This window comes from Aotus nancymaae, unplaced genomic scaffold (genome assembly GCF_030222135.1).
Source record: "Aotus nancymaae isolate 86718 unplaced genomic scaffold, 86718_ANA_hifiasm-v0.15.2.pri h1tg000025l, whole genome shotgun sequence".
In the NCBI taxonomy this organism is placed as follows: Eukaryota; Metazoa; Chordata; class Mammalia; order Primates; family Aotidae; genus Aotus; species Aotus nancymaae.
Window position 1 is genome coordinate 19388158 of NW_026988438.1, and position 13179 is coordinate 19401336.

Sequence of the window (13179 nt, forward strand, 5' to 3'; positions counted from 1 at the left end):
CTCTCATACTTGAAGAAAGTTTACATATCTTACAATGAATGGAAGAGTATCTGTAACACTCATGTGCATTCCAGGGTTTTATTTTAAGGAATTAAGCTTCTTTATGCTTAATTTCCATTAACACCTTCGTTAACATGGATGACATTTTAAACAAGTGAAACAAAGACTAGGCGGCTTCCTAGGGACTTGCAAGGATTATTTTTTGTGTCTATATCATTCTCTTGCTCAGGATAGTTACGTGTATCAGTGAAAGTTATGACAGCAGGGAAGCCTGTCATAACTACCTCTTCAGGTTAAAAGGGGTTTTATATGACCAATACTCAAAATCTAACAAGCGCGTTCCACGTGACACTGTTGTCACCCTGTTACAACCTGTGACATGAATTTATTCTTCACTGTCCTAAATATTGTTGGTCAGTTGGTTGGTTGGTTTAAAGACAATAGCCCCTGAGCTCTAGTAAATGGAACCAAGTTCGGGAGACATTCCTAAATGTCCAGACAACTTCACGGCGCGCATTTCTCTCCAGTAGCAGGAAGATTCAGAGCTCTCAAGACTGAACACCCAAATCTCGCTTTCCAGGACCCGAAGTACCGAACAATAGGTCCCAAGGTAACTGTCCCACTTCCCTTTAGGTTGAATATGTTAAACAATACCAGGCCACAGTCTAACGTTTCACCAATATCCAAAGCTAAATTACTGACCAAACACCCAATATCTAAGCCTGTGTGCAAAAAAATAACAAGTGACCCAAGCAGCCGCGCAGCCCCTCGCGCGGTGGGGGCCGACGGGTCGTCTCGCCCGTCCCCCACGCGCGCGAAAGGGCGAGCACTAGTGGCGGAGGAGGGGGAAACCCATATTGTAGGCTTGAGACAGTCTACAAATGAACCCCCAGATCCTGAGGGAGAGGGGTCTCTTCTCTTTGCGTCCCCGCCCTCCCCGGCATCCCCAGCACTGTGCCCTCGACCCCCTCCCGCAAAGCACCCCACGCCAGACCCGGTGGCAGCTGCATGGCTGGTGCCAGGAGCGCGACGGGGGCGCGGGCCGAGGGGAGCGGGTGCTGGGGGCGCCGGGGGCAGCGCGCTACTCACCAATGCGGCTGAAACTCTCTGACAAAGTTCTCCGCAACTTCTTCATCTTGCCGATCTTCTCCGCCGGCTGCGGCTCAATGAGGTCGCACATCTGGGTGACGCGGGGCCCCGGCAACTTCCCCAAACTGGTCCAGAGCAGAGCTCAGACAACGGCGAGGGCGCGCGCCGCGGGGAAAGCAGCGCCTCCTCCTCCTCCACCTCCTCCGCGGGCCGGGAGGCGACGCTCAGGGCTGAGGACGCGAGCTGCAGGCTGACGGCGGCAGGCGGCAGGCTCCGCTCGGGCCTGGGCCGCGGCTGGGCGGGCGGGGGCGGTTTACGTGGTGCCGGGGGCGGCCGCGTTCGCCGCCGCCGTGGTGGCCCCGCGCCGCGCCGCCGCCGCCCGGCTCATTTTCCCTCCTTTGTAACGGAGAGAATCGCGGCCGGCAGGGGGAGTGGTGCGGCCGGAGGAGGAGGCGGGGGCGGGCCGGGGACAAGGTGCGGGAGTCGCCCGGCGCCGAGTGCGCGGGGCCAGGACTGGTGGGCCGGCTGGAGAAGTTCTCAGCGCGGAGTTGCAGGCGCTAGGCAGAAAAAGCCGGGCCACGGAATCGCCACACCGACGCTCCTGCCGCCCTCCGGCTGCCCCCGCCACGCCCCTCCCTCGACGAAGGCCCCCGAGCCCGGGATCCTAGCAAGCCCTCGGCTCTCCGCTCGCCTCCCGCGTCCTCCGCGGCCCTCCGGGTCTGGCTCGCGCCCCTGCGGCGCCCCCTCCCGGCCGCCCCCGCGTTCCTCCCCGCCCCGCCCGCGCGCTGGAGGACCGCGAAGGGGCCAGAGTGGGAGCGGGCCGCGTCTGGAGACAGCGTCTTGGGCTGTGGGGAGGCTACCGAAAGGAAACGGGCCGAGGTCAGTCGTTTAAGCGGTTTTGTCCTTAGCAGGAGCGCGTGTGAAAAAGCGCGGAGCTGGGTGGAGGGCAGCTGCCTGGACTGCCTGCTGGACTGGGTGCGGTAAGGCCTTAGGGACGCATTCAGATGCAGGGTGCCTTTTTTTTTTGGACGAGAGAGCTGTCAAGTGAAAGATCCAAGGGGAATGGTGGGCCTGGATTTGTTGTTGTTTGCGGTGGATTTTTTGTTTGTTTTGAGGTCAAGTGCAGAAGCAGCGAAAGCTTCAACTGTAACCCTCCAGAAGGCAGGGATCACGCTGTTTCCCTTATCCTCGTCTCTGATCTTGGTGACACATGTAGGTGATTTCTGATAGAAATACCCAGTTCTGCAGTAAATAGCAAACACAGATCTTGGTCTTTTTCTATTTCATTCTTAGAATGTATTTCTGAATTGAGAGACTTAGAGGCTAAACAGATTCCGACCTCCTTTTCCGCCACCTCAAAAACAGAACTTTAAAAAGGGGTGGGGAAGGTGTTTATAAAATCCCAGGACAAACAGTTCCAGCAGCAAACACACTTCGTCTTCATTCTGAAAAAAACCTCATGCGGCATGAGCTCTAAACGTCAGTCTCCCAGGGGAGCGAGAAGGAAGGTGGGGGAGGGCTTGATTGTGTTGATTTGAGGCCAGCAAACTCCTTATGAATAGAAACGTTAGTAATCTTGAGTCATCTGGCTGTATAAGTAATAAGAGCTTGTGAGAGTGTGACAATGCTGTTTGGTTTGAAGGAAGTTTGAGGGAGTTTATGTTTTGTTAAAAGATTTTTATCTTAAAAATTAGCCCCCTGCCTTCCTTAAATTGTGAAGTAAAACAGTGATTTGTTCTGCCCTACACTGAGCGCATTGTAGGATCTTGATAGATTGCGGATGATAAAAGACAGGAAGTCAAGCTAAGTGGGGAGCAGAAGGGGGCAAGGAATTCGCCTGGAAAGTCCATATGAGTTGAAACGCAAAGCTGTTGGGTCCTGGCTGCCATATCTAGATAATTACAGACAGCACCAAGGGTGGCCTCATACCGGAAAAAAGTTTGACTTTTACCACTTCCTCAGGTTAGTTAGGGAGGAAGCTTTGAGCAGTTATGAATGAAAAGACAAATGCAACCAATCAAAACACTGATGGACTGTAGGAGTCAACAAACGAAGAAATATTAATTTAACAAACTTTCACTATTATACACCTGTGACTGTTATTCACTGTGACAATGGCTGTTGCAAATACGTTAAATATATATTCGTTTTACCTTCCCAGTTTTGTTTTTTTTTTTTGAGACAGGGTCTGGCTCTGTCGCCCAGGCTGGAGTGCAGTGGCACAATCTCAGCTCTCTGCAACCTTCGCCTCCTGGCTCAAGCCATCCTCCCACCTCAGTCTCCTAAATAGCTGGGACTACACGTGTGTGCCACCACACCCAGCTAATTTTTGTATTTTTTGTAGAAACGGGGTTTCATCATGTTGCCCAGGCTAGTCTCCAACTCCTAAGCTCAAGCAACCGCCTGCCTCGGCCTCCCAAAGTGCTGAGATTACAGGTGTGCACCGCCATGCCCGTTCCCTTCACAGTATTTCTGACTTTTAAAAAGTAGTCAGCTTCTTCTTAAATTATGGTAAAAAGCATGCAAAGGTATACACTCTTTTTTTCTTTTTTTTTTTGAGATGGGGTCTCACTCTGTCACACAGGCTAGAGTGCAGTGGCATATCTTGGCTCACTGCAACCTCCACCTCCTGGGTTCAAGTGATTCTCTTGTCTCAGCTTCCCAAGTAGCTAAGACTACAGGCACGTGCCACCACACTCAGCTATTTTTTTATTTTTAGTAGAGATGGGGTTTCACCATGTTGGCCAGGCTGGTCTCAAACTCCTGACCTCAGGTGATCTGCCCACCTCGGCCTCCCAAAGTGCTGGGATTACAGGCATGAGCCACAGTGCCTGGCTCATTTTTTTAAATGAAATCAGTATGTACTGATGTATGAATATGTACAGGCTAAGTGGGGGAAAAGCATGTCTAATATTAAACCATTTGTGGAAAACACGTATACACATCTATGTGTTTCTATATGCATAGAATATTTCTGGAAAAAAGAACAGAAAACTGTTGATTGTATATCCAGAATAGAGAGAACATTTCCTTTTGCAATTTATACCTTTAAGGTATAAATTGAATGTTTTATCCAAGAATGCATTACTTTTATAATAATAAAAATACTAATTTAAACATAATGAATATTTTCTTTTTCCCTACCCCACTTTAAAACTTCAGCTCTCCCAACTCCGGAACAACTTTATCTAGTTAAAGCAGTATACCTAGCAGGAGAAACAGCTGTTAAGCATGGACCAAATAAAGCTTTGCAATTATGAGTCATCAATTTTCCATTATATGCTCATCTTGCTCCCTTTTCTGATTATATTTTAAAATGGCAAATTTTGCAAGAAAATGTGATGTAAAAAAGGGCATTTTTTTACTTCATGCTTTTAAGATACGTATACTTAAAGATTCAACTCTTTTTACTATTATTTGTTTCACATTTGCCTTCATCTTGAGAGTGTAAGTTCAGGGATCCTAAGATAGGAAACACACAGTGCCTGTTGCATAGAGAATGTAAATTAATGTTTGTCAAATAAATGTAGAATGGATTGCTATCTCTGAGAAGTGATGTGTTGTCCTTGGAAACAAAGATGACTATCCAGCATCTGTGTAGCATATGTTTTTTCAGTAGGATAATGGATCTGTGCCAGTTCTCCATCTCAACTTCTGGTTTCCAAGGTTATAATTTTGGATGGCCTGAATTAAAGGTACAGTGTTCAAGTACAAGGAGATAAGCTTATCTATAGGCTGAATCCAACATGGGTTGAGCTTAACCAGATTCACCAATTAAAGGATACAAGTATATTAGGAGTTCAGTAGTAACAACAGTGGCTGGGGACCCGGGACTCATGAGTTCTAGTCCCTACTCTCTATAACTAAGCGCTTTGGAGCCTTAGACAAGTAAGTGATTAACCCATTTTCTTATCTATAAAATGAGGGGCTTGAGCAAGATGACTTCTAGGGCCATTTATATCTGTAAAATTCTAATTCCAAATTTAATGGTGAACCAGAAGCAATGGTCCATACCTATAGTCCCAGTTACTCAGGTGGCTAAGGTGGGAGGATCTCTTGACCTCAGGAGTTCAAGATCAGCCTGGGCAACACAGCAACACCCCATCTCTAACAGATAAATAAAATGTAATGATGCAATTTTCCCTCTCTCATCTATAGATACATTAATGAAGAGTAATTTATATACAAATAAGATAGACAAAGATTTGTTGACAAAAATTATATGAAATTTAAGATATATCATTTCTAGTCATATTACATATATAATGCTTTTATTATAAAATAAAATATGAATTTTTTCCATAGAAGAAAAATATCAGGCTAATATGCTGGCAGTAGATTATAAGAGAAAGAATCCTAATTCAAGTAAGATAAAATATAAAGGATTTTATTAGAATCCAAAGTACCAGCAAAAGCAGACTTACTGATCTGAAACAGTTTTAAAAATATTATCAGAGAAAAGAAATTCATGAAACAAGGATACCAAGGACATGGAGAATAGAGTTGGAAAATGAAGTTTAAAAAAGATACCTTTATAATGTAAAGTTTTAGAAGTTAGCCAAAGCATAGATAGTTTAAGACATACTGCCAAAGTATAATTATTAAAGTGGTAGAAATTTACATAATTAAATATCCTCTTAGAACTCTAAATAGTCAACCTATTTAACTATTTTTAGGATCAAATCTATTCTTTTTGAACACATCAGGAACTGAAGTAACACAAGGTTAAGTAACTTACACGAAGTTCTCAGTGAGTCATCAGTAAAATTAGTACATTGACTCCAAAACTCTTGTTACCAACTCTTACGTTCCAACTATTAGACAGTGTCTAATCTTAAGGGTTCTTTTTTTTTCTTTGACAAAGAGCAAATTAAAATCAGATAGGGGAGTAAAATGGAAGGTTGAAGAAACCAGTGTATTCACAACTCAGGTTAATGAAGACTTCCCTCATCTCTCTTCCTTGTTCCATCAGCCATCCATTGCCTACTTTTTCCTAATTCAGATCCTTTTCACATTTACAGAAATCACCGCCTGCTGACAAAAAACCTCCAGGCTTGTTAGAGAATGGGACCTACATTTGCTTATTTTATTGGTAATTGTATGTTTTTCTCATCCCACATGTCAAGAGACCCAGGGACCTAAGTCAATTGATCTACTCCCCAATGACTGTAAGAAGGACAAAGAAGTTGTAAAAATATCAAATGATGTTCAACATAAATAAGCTCAGGATAGTTTTGAAGAAGATAAACTACCAGGGTCAAAGCATGCATTAAAAACTGGTAAGTTCCCCTCTCCCATTAAACCATGCTTAAATATTTTAATGCATATCACTCATGTTTTTTATTGTTACATAATTTGTACTATAGATGTTTATACAAGAAAACATTTACCACAATTTCTAAGATGCAGTTCATGTAATAATGCTTTTTGGTATTAATTGTATTTGTGGTACAGATGTGCCATTAACTATGGGTCCTCATTTATGAATGGCATAGATTTTAATGTATCATGTTGCATCCATCAAAACTAAACTTCAGAGACCAGCCCTGTAATTGAACTCTGGAGATGGAAGTGAAAGTGGACAGAAACTAATACCTTAGTGAACTAAAACTTTATGGCTTTTGTGCAGTCCAGACAAGTCCTGTTAAGGGCAATTAAGTTCAGAAATGCAGCTTTTCTGTCAAAAACATCCTACTTTTTCCTCCCAGGACCTTTGACAGTTCATCTGCATTCACGTATCTATTCTAATCAAGCACTTACGAGCCAAGAAAAAAGTATCTATAGAAGTCATATTGATAATGTTATTGCACATATGACATTCTCTAGCTAAAATAACTCAATATTTGTAATTGTAAAATGTTACTATCATAACTTAAGGTTTTATAATAGACTATGAATTAATGATCTCATTTTATCTTAAGTCATACTACCGCAACAGGCATTATCATTGTCACTATGTTACACAAGGAAATGAGCCTAGAAATGCCAAATGTATGTGCCCAAGATCATTACAGAGGTTCCAGTTCTAGACTGACACACTCTTGGTTACCAAAATGTTTCCTTTTATAAAGCATTTTTATCGCGTGATGTATGTCACTTCTTTTTCTTTTGATATACTTTGGGTATAATCATGATTGTCCTTATTGTATAGAAAGGAACTATTCTGAGTCAAAGAGAATTCAAGAAAATGGCCATATTCAGACAGGTTAATAAATGCATCAAAATGTTTAAATTATGACACTGTACTTTTCTTTTCTCTACCTTATAGGAAAGAAATTAAAAGTACAGTATTGAAAGATGTACAACTGACTTTGAAAAAAAAGATTCCTCTCTTAACTGGTGTTTGTAAATAATCTAAACATTTTTAAACTATCACTTGTGGAATCATTGCTACATACTAGGCAATTGAAGACATTGCTTCCACTTGCACCATCACCCTATGAATTGTCTTTTATTATCCTATTTTACAGATGAAAAAATTAAGGTCCATTGAAATCAAATTAATTTCCTTTTTTTTTTTTTAGACAATGTCTCACTTTGTCACTTACGCTGGAGTGCAGCCTCCCAAGTAGCTGGGATTACAGGCACCAGACACCACACCTGGCTAATTTTTTGTATTTTTTAGTAGAGACAGGGTTTCACCATGTTGGTTAGGCTGGTCTAAAATTCTTAATCTCGACTTCAAGAACAGCCTGACCAATATGATGAAACCCTGTCTCTACTAAAAATACAAAAAAACTAGCCAGGTGTGGTGGCAGACGCCTGTAATCCCAGCTACTCAGGAGGCTGAGACAGAAGAATCCTTTGAAGAATGCTTTGAACTCGAGAGGTGGAGATTGCAGCAAGCTGAGATCGTGCCATTGCACTCCAGCCTGTACAACAAGAGCAAAATTCCGTCTCAAAAAAAAAGGTAAAATTCCTAATCTCAAGCAATCCACCCACTTCAGCCTCCGAAAGTGCTGGGATTACAGGCATGAGGCACCATGCCCAGCCTGATATTAAATTAATTTCTTAAAACTACACAGTTGGGCATGGTGGCTCACGCCTGTAATCCAAGCACTTTGGAGGCCAAGGCGGGCGGGTCACCTGAGGTCAGGAGTTCAAGACCAGCCTGACCAACATGGTGAAACTCCGTCTTAAAAAAGAAAAAACTACACAGCTGACCAGGCACGGTGGCTCACACCTATAATCCAGCACTTTGGGAGGCCTAGGCAGGAGGATTGCTTGAGCCCAGCAGTTCAAGACCAGCCCTGGGCAACATAGCAAGACCCCATCTTTACAAAAAAAATTTAAAAATTATCCAGGTGGCATGCACCTGTAGTCCCAGCTACTCGTGAGCCTAAGGTGGAAAGATGGCTGTAACCCAGAAGGTTGAGGCTACAATGAGCTGTGATCACACCACTGTACTCCAGTCTGGGCAACAGAGACCCTCTCTCAAAAACAAAAAAAATGATTTTCTGATCAATGTGGTGACATCAAAAAAGAAAAAAAGAAAAAAAAGAAATAATAAAGTTTAAAAATAAAAAATGAGAAACACTACTCAGCTGAGTAAGTGTAAAAGTTACATCAGAATTAGAAAGTCACAATTTTGCAACCCCAATATAATAATTGATTGAGGCAAATAAATCACTGGATGTATTTTCATTGGGTAAAGAATATTGGCCAGGCACAGTGGCTCACGCCTGTAATCCCAGCACTTTGGAAGGCCAAGGCGGGTGGGATCACTTGAGGTCAGGAGTTTGAGACCAGCCTGGCCAACATGGTGAAGCCCTGTCTCTAATAAAAATACAACAATTAGCTGTATGTGGTGGTACACACCTGTGTTTCCCAGCTACTTGGGAGGCTGAGGCAGGAGAATTGCTTAAATCTGGGAGGCAGAGGTTGCAGTAAAAAGAGATCATGCCACTGTACTCCAGCCTGGGCAACAGAGCGAGACTCTGTCTCAAAAGAAAAAAAAATACCTATGTGGTAATTTTCTTAGTCTATCTGAGCTGCTTTAGCAAAATACCATATGTGGTTTATAAACAACAAACCTTTATTTCTCACAGTTCTGGAGGCTGGGAAGTCCAACACCAAGGTGCAAGCAGATCCAGTGTCTGGTGATGACCCCTTCCTCATAGATGGTGCCTTCTTGCTTTGTTCTCATATGGTAGAAGGGGCCAGCAAGCTTCCTGGGGCCTCTTTCATAATGGCACTAATCCCATTCATGAGGGCCCCACTCTCATAATCTAATCACCTGCAAAAGTCCCCACCCCTTAATACTATCACATCGGAGGTTAGATTTCAGCGTATGAATTTAGGGAGAACGCAAACATTTAGACCATAGCAGTAATAATCCTCTACAATGTAACCCTCTACAGATTACATTCACAATGGTTTGCTTGGCTGTTATGCCCTTGCCCAAGTGACCAAACACAGACTCACCAAAGGGGACATCCTCATGCCATGTGCTTCCTAATGTAAGGCAACAAGACGTACCGACACCACCTATGTTGTATTCTTGCCAAAAACATTTAACAATCACACAGGCCCAGAATGTGGGAACTTCTAGAAGATTACTGATAGGGGCTTTTGAAAGGGTATCAATATTCATGTTTGTTCATGAAAAACAAAGCAAAACAAGGGAAGGGGGTTGTTCTATATTAAAGAGACATAGCAACCACAAGTAATGCACAAATGTTGACTGACTCCTGGATTAAAAAATAACATAAAATCACACACTTTTATAACACATAGTTGTAAAATACATTTGAGAAGATGAGAAATTATTGACAGTGTGTTAGATGTTGAATTAAAGTTAATTTTCTTAGGTGTGACAGGTATTTATGGATAAAATGTCATGATATATACAAATCATTTTTAAATGTTTTAACAAAAATTATGTTCAAATGATTCAATAGCAATATACACACACTCTATCTCCATTTGTATATATGCATGTATACACACACAGGAGAGGGTAGTAACAAAAATGATAAAAATTGGTGCATGTAGGTGAGGAATATGCAGTTTCCATTGCATTGTTTTTTAACTCTCTGTAGGTTTTCTAATTTTCAAAATAAAATGGAACAAACCAGCCCAGCTGGTGAGTGGCAGGTCAGCATGTCAATCAACTTCTAAAACTGTCTATAAGTAAGCAGCCATGTTGTGAATAAAAATTAAAAATTAAAAACAATTTTAAGAAGTTCTAAAGTTGGTATTTGATTCACACTATACCACCACCTCCACATCTGAGAAAATTAACAAAAGTACTAGTGTCAGTAACAGATTAATATAATACAGCTTAGTCATAATTAATATTTAAACCAACATTCCTCACCTATGAAGATAGTCATACCACAGTTATTAGGGTGCACCTTTATTGGATTGCTCTAGGACATTCTAGGCAGGGACTGAAAGGGCAGGGACTGAAAGGGCAGGAAGAGGAAGAGCCATCTGTAGACTGCAAAATACTCCAAGATGATTATTGTACTGCCCCCATCAAGTGAGAATCAGTGATTCACTCCCTGGAATAGCAACATAATGGTAGTTATTTGATGGAAGTCAAATATAGAGGATAACATCGAGGCACCTACAGAGCATGAAGGACAATAGAGTTGGAAAGATAAACTTCCTAGGTGTGTTGCAAACAGTAAAAACAAAGCAGGGCTAGAAGCAGAAGATATTAATTCTTAGTTCTAGAATCCTCTCTCATAATCTGTGTAGTATTACCAATTCTCTGCTTCCTTCACTGTAAATTAGAGATGGACAATTATCCTGGCCCTACCACCTACAAATGTAAGGGGTTGTTATCTCCTTTTCCCAATTTTGGGGCACCTAACCAAATATATTTGATTTATTTTAATTACAAACCAAGAAAAAAAGGGCAGATGGTGTAGTTAAACAGAAAGAACTGGGAGAATCCATTTTCAGTACTGTGTTTCCTTATTGTAAGAAAGTAATTTCACTTGTCTTCATTTGTTTATTCATCAAACACATATTGAGCACCTACTAAGTCCAGGTACTGTGCTAAGATCTGGTTATACTGCAGTGGATGAGATGGAGCATGGTCATAGTTCCTGCCTGCACAAAGCTCACAGACTAGTGAGGGAAAATGATGTTAAAACCACCACTTACAATAAAACATGACTCATTTTAAAATAGAGAAAAGATTGAGTGCCACAGCAGGGACATTTTGCCGTAATTGGAGGGTAAGACGCATCCACTCTGAGCAATCACACCTAAACTGAGTTCTGAAGGATCTATAGATGTGGTCATGTAGTAAACAGAAGTTCCTTACAGAGGGATCAGCATTTGTGGAGGCCAGATGGCAAAGGCAGAACATGGCTTATTCAAGAAACTGCATGGCAGCTAGAGTATACAACAGACATCAGATGAGGTTGGCAAATTCAGCAAGGACCTAAAAGGAGATACTTTAATACTTATACAGTAAAAGTTATGTATGCTTTAATTCCTACTAGAAATGGCAGACAACATTCATGGTAGTTTCTGTTCCTCCTAAAAACTCACCAAAACTATGATGAATGAGTTTTTTAAAAGCATAAGTCCACAACCACACAGGTAATGGAAGAGGAAAAAGCAGCAACACAATTTTGGAAACTGGAAAAATTATAGTTGTCAGCCCCGAGAAAGCTGATTCCTAAGCCAGCCATTGACAAGGCTGAGAAGCAACCTACTGAAAGTTTGTAACTGGATGTCAAGGACCCTAGCCATCTTCCTCACTTCCTTCACATAGCTCTGGCCAACAGATTATCCTGCAGTGAAAACCACAGTTGACAGGCTGAACCATATAAATCAAGCTTTCCAAAAACTTTTCAGTACCTTTTTCCCAGATGTGGGCATGCAGCCAAGGATCTCCATATAGTTGGTGGAATATTCTAATAAGAAAAATAGAGGCCAAAACAAATTAATAGAAAGACAGCTAGGAAGAAATAAAGACTATGAAGAAGAAAAAAAAATATATTAATATCTTCAAAACAAGATAGTGAAATATTATGACATATTATAGCCAGTAAACAAAAACTGAGTACTGCAATTTTTTTTAAAAGTAGCAGTCAGAGGCCAAAAATAAATTCTGGATATTAAAAATACATGGTTTAAAAGGAAACTTTAGGCTGGGCACAGTGGCAAACACATGGAATCCCACCATTTCAGGAGGCCGAAGCAGGAGAATCACTGAGTCCAGGAGTTTGAGACCAGCTTGGGTAACAAAGGAAGACCTTCTCTCCACAAATAATAATTGTTTAAAAATTGTCCAAGCATGGTGGTGTGCACCAGTAGTTCCAGCTACTTGGAAGGCTGAGGGGGTAGAAAAGCTTGAGCCCTGGAGGTTGAGGCTTCAGTGAGCCGTGATCACACCACTGCACTCCAGGCTGGGTAACATAGTGAGGCTCCATCTCTCAAAAAATAAAAATAAAAAAAGATAAAAGAAAACTTCAGGTAAAGGTTTAAAATTTAAAGATGAGGAAATTCCCCAGCAAGTAAAACAAAAAGTAAAGAGAGGGAAAGTGGAGGAAAAAAAGAGGAGAAAGGTACAGACTAGTTCAGGAAGTTCAATATCTGAATAATGGGAGTTTACAGAAATAAAGAACAAAGAAAATAGAAGAGAGGAAATTATCAAAGAAATAATTCAAGAAAATTTCCTTTAATAAAGGAAAACGGCTTTCCAAATTGAAAGGGCCTATTGAGTTCCCAAGATGACATATGAAAATGAATCTACACTGAGACACTTCATTGTGAAATTGTGTAACCCTGTGAACCAAAAGAATATTCGAAAAGCTTGAGAAAAGAAAATCAAGATTCTAAAAAGAATCCAGTATCAGAATGGTTTGGACCTCTCAAAGAAACACTGGATGCTAGAAAATAGTAGAAGAGAGTGATTTCTAATCTAGAATTCTATTTCCAGCCAAATTACTAATTAAATGGGAAAGCAGAGAATAGATGCTTTCAGACATAAAAGGTCACAAATTTCACCTCCCAGGTTCACTTCTCGGTAAGCCATCAAAAGATTTGTTCAACCAGCACAAGAAAAGAGGAAATGAAATTCATATAACAGGGTTCCAACACATGAGAAAGGCAGGATAATGATGG

General features: G+C 41.5%; 1 protein-coding gene across 2 annotated transcripts in view; it reads right to left on the reverse strand.

The window, feature by feature from the left end:
• Positions 1 to 13179, reverse strand: part of CDK14 (cyclin dependent kinase 14) — a 763966-nt gene that overhangs the window by 585811 nt on the left and 164976 nt on the right. Inside the window, exon 1 of one of the 2 annotated variants that reach the window (XM_012450847.3) lies at positions 1090 to 1491. The exons of the other annotated variant lie outside the window; for it this stretch is intronic. Coding sequence (XP_012306270.1) covers positions 1090 to 1180 — 91 coding nt within the window. The 5' untranslated portion in view covers positions 1181 to 1491. Of the gene's footprint in view, positions 1 to 1089; positions 1492 to 13179 lie in introns of those variants that run through there. 2 annotated transcript variants of the gene reach the window in all.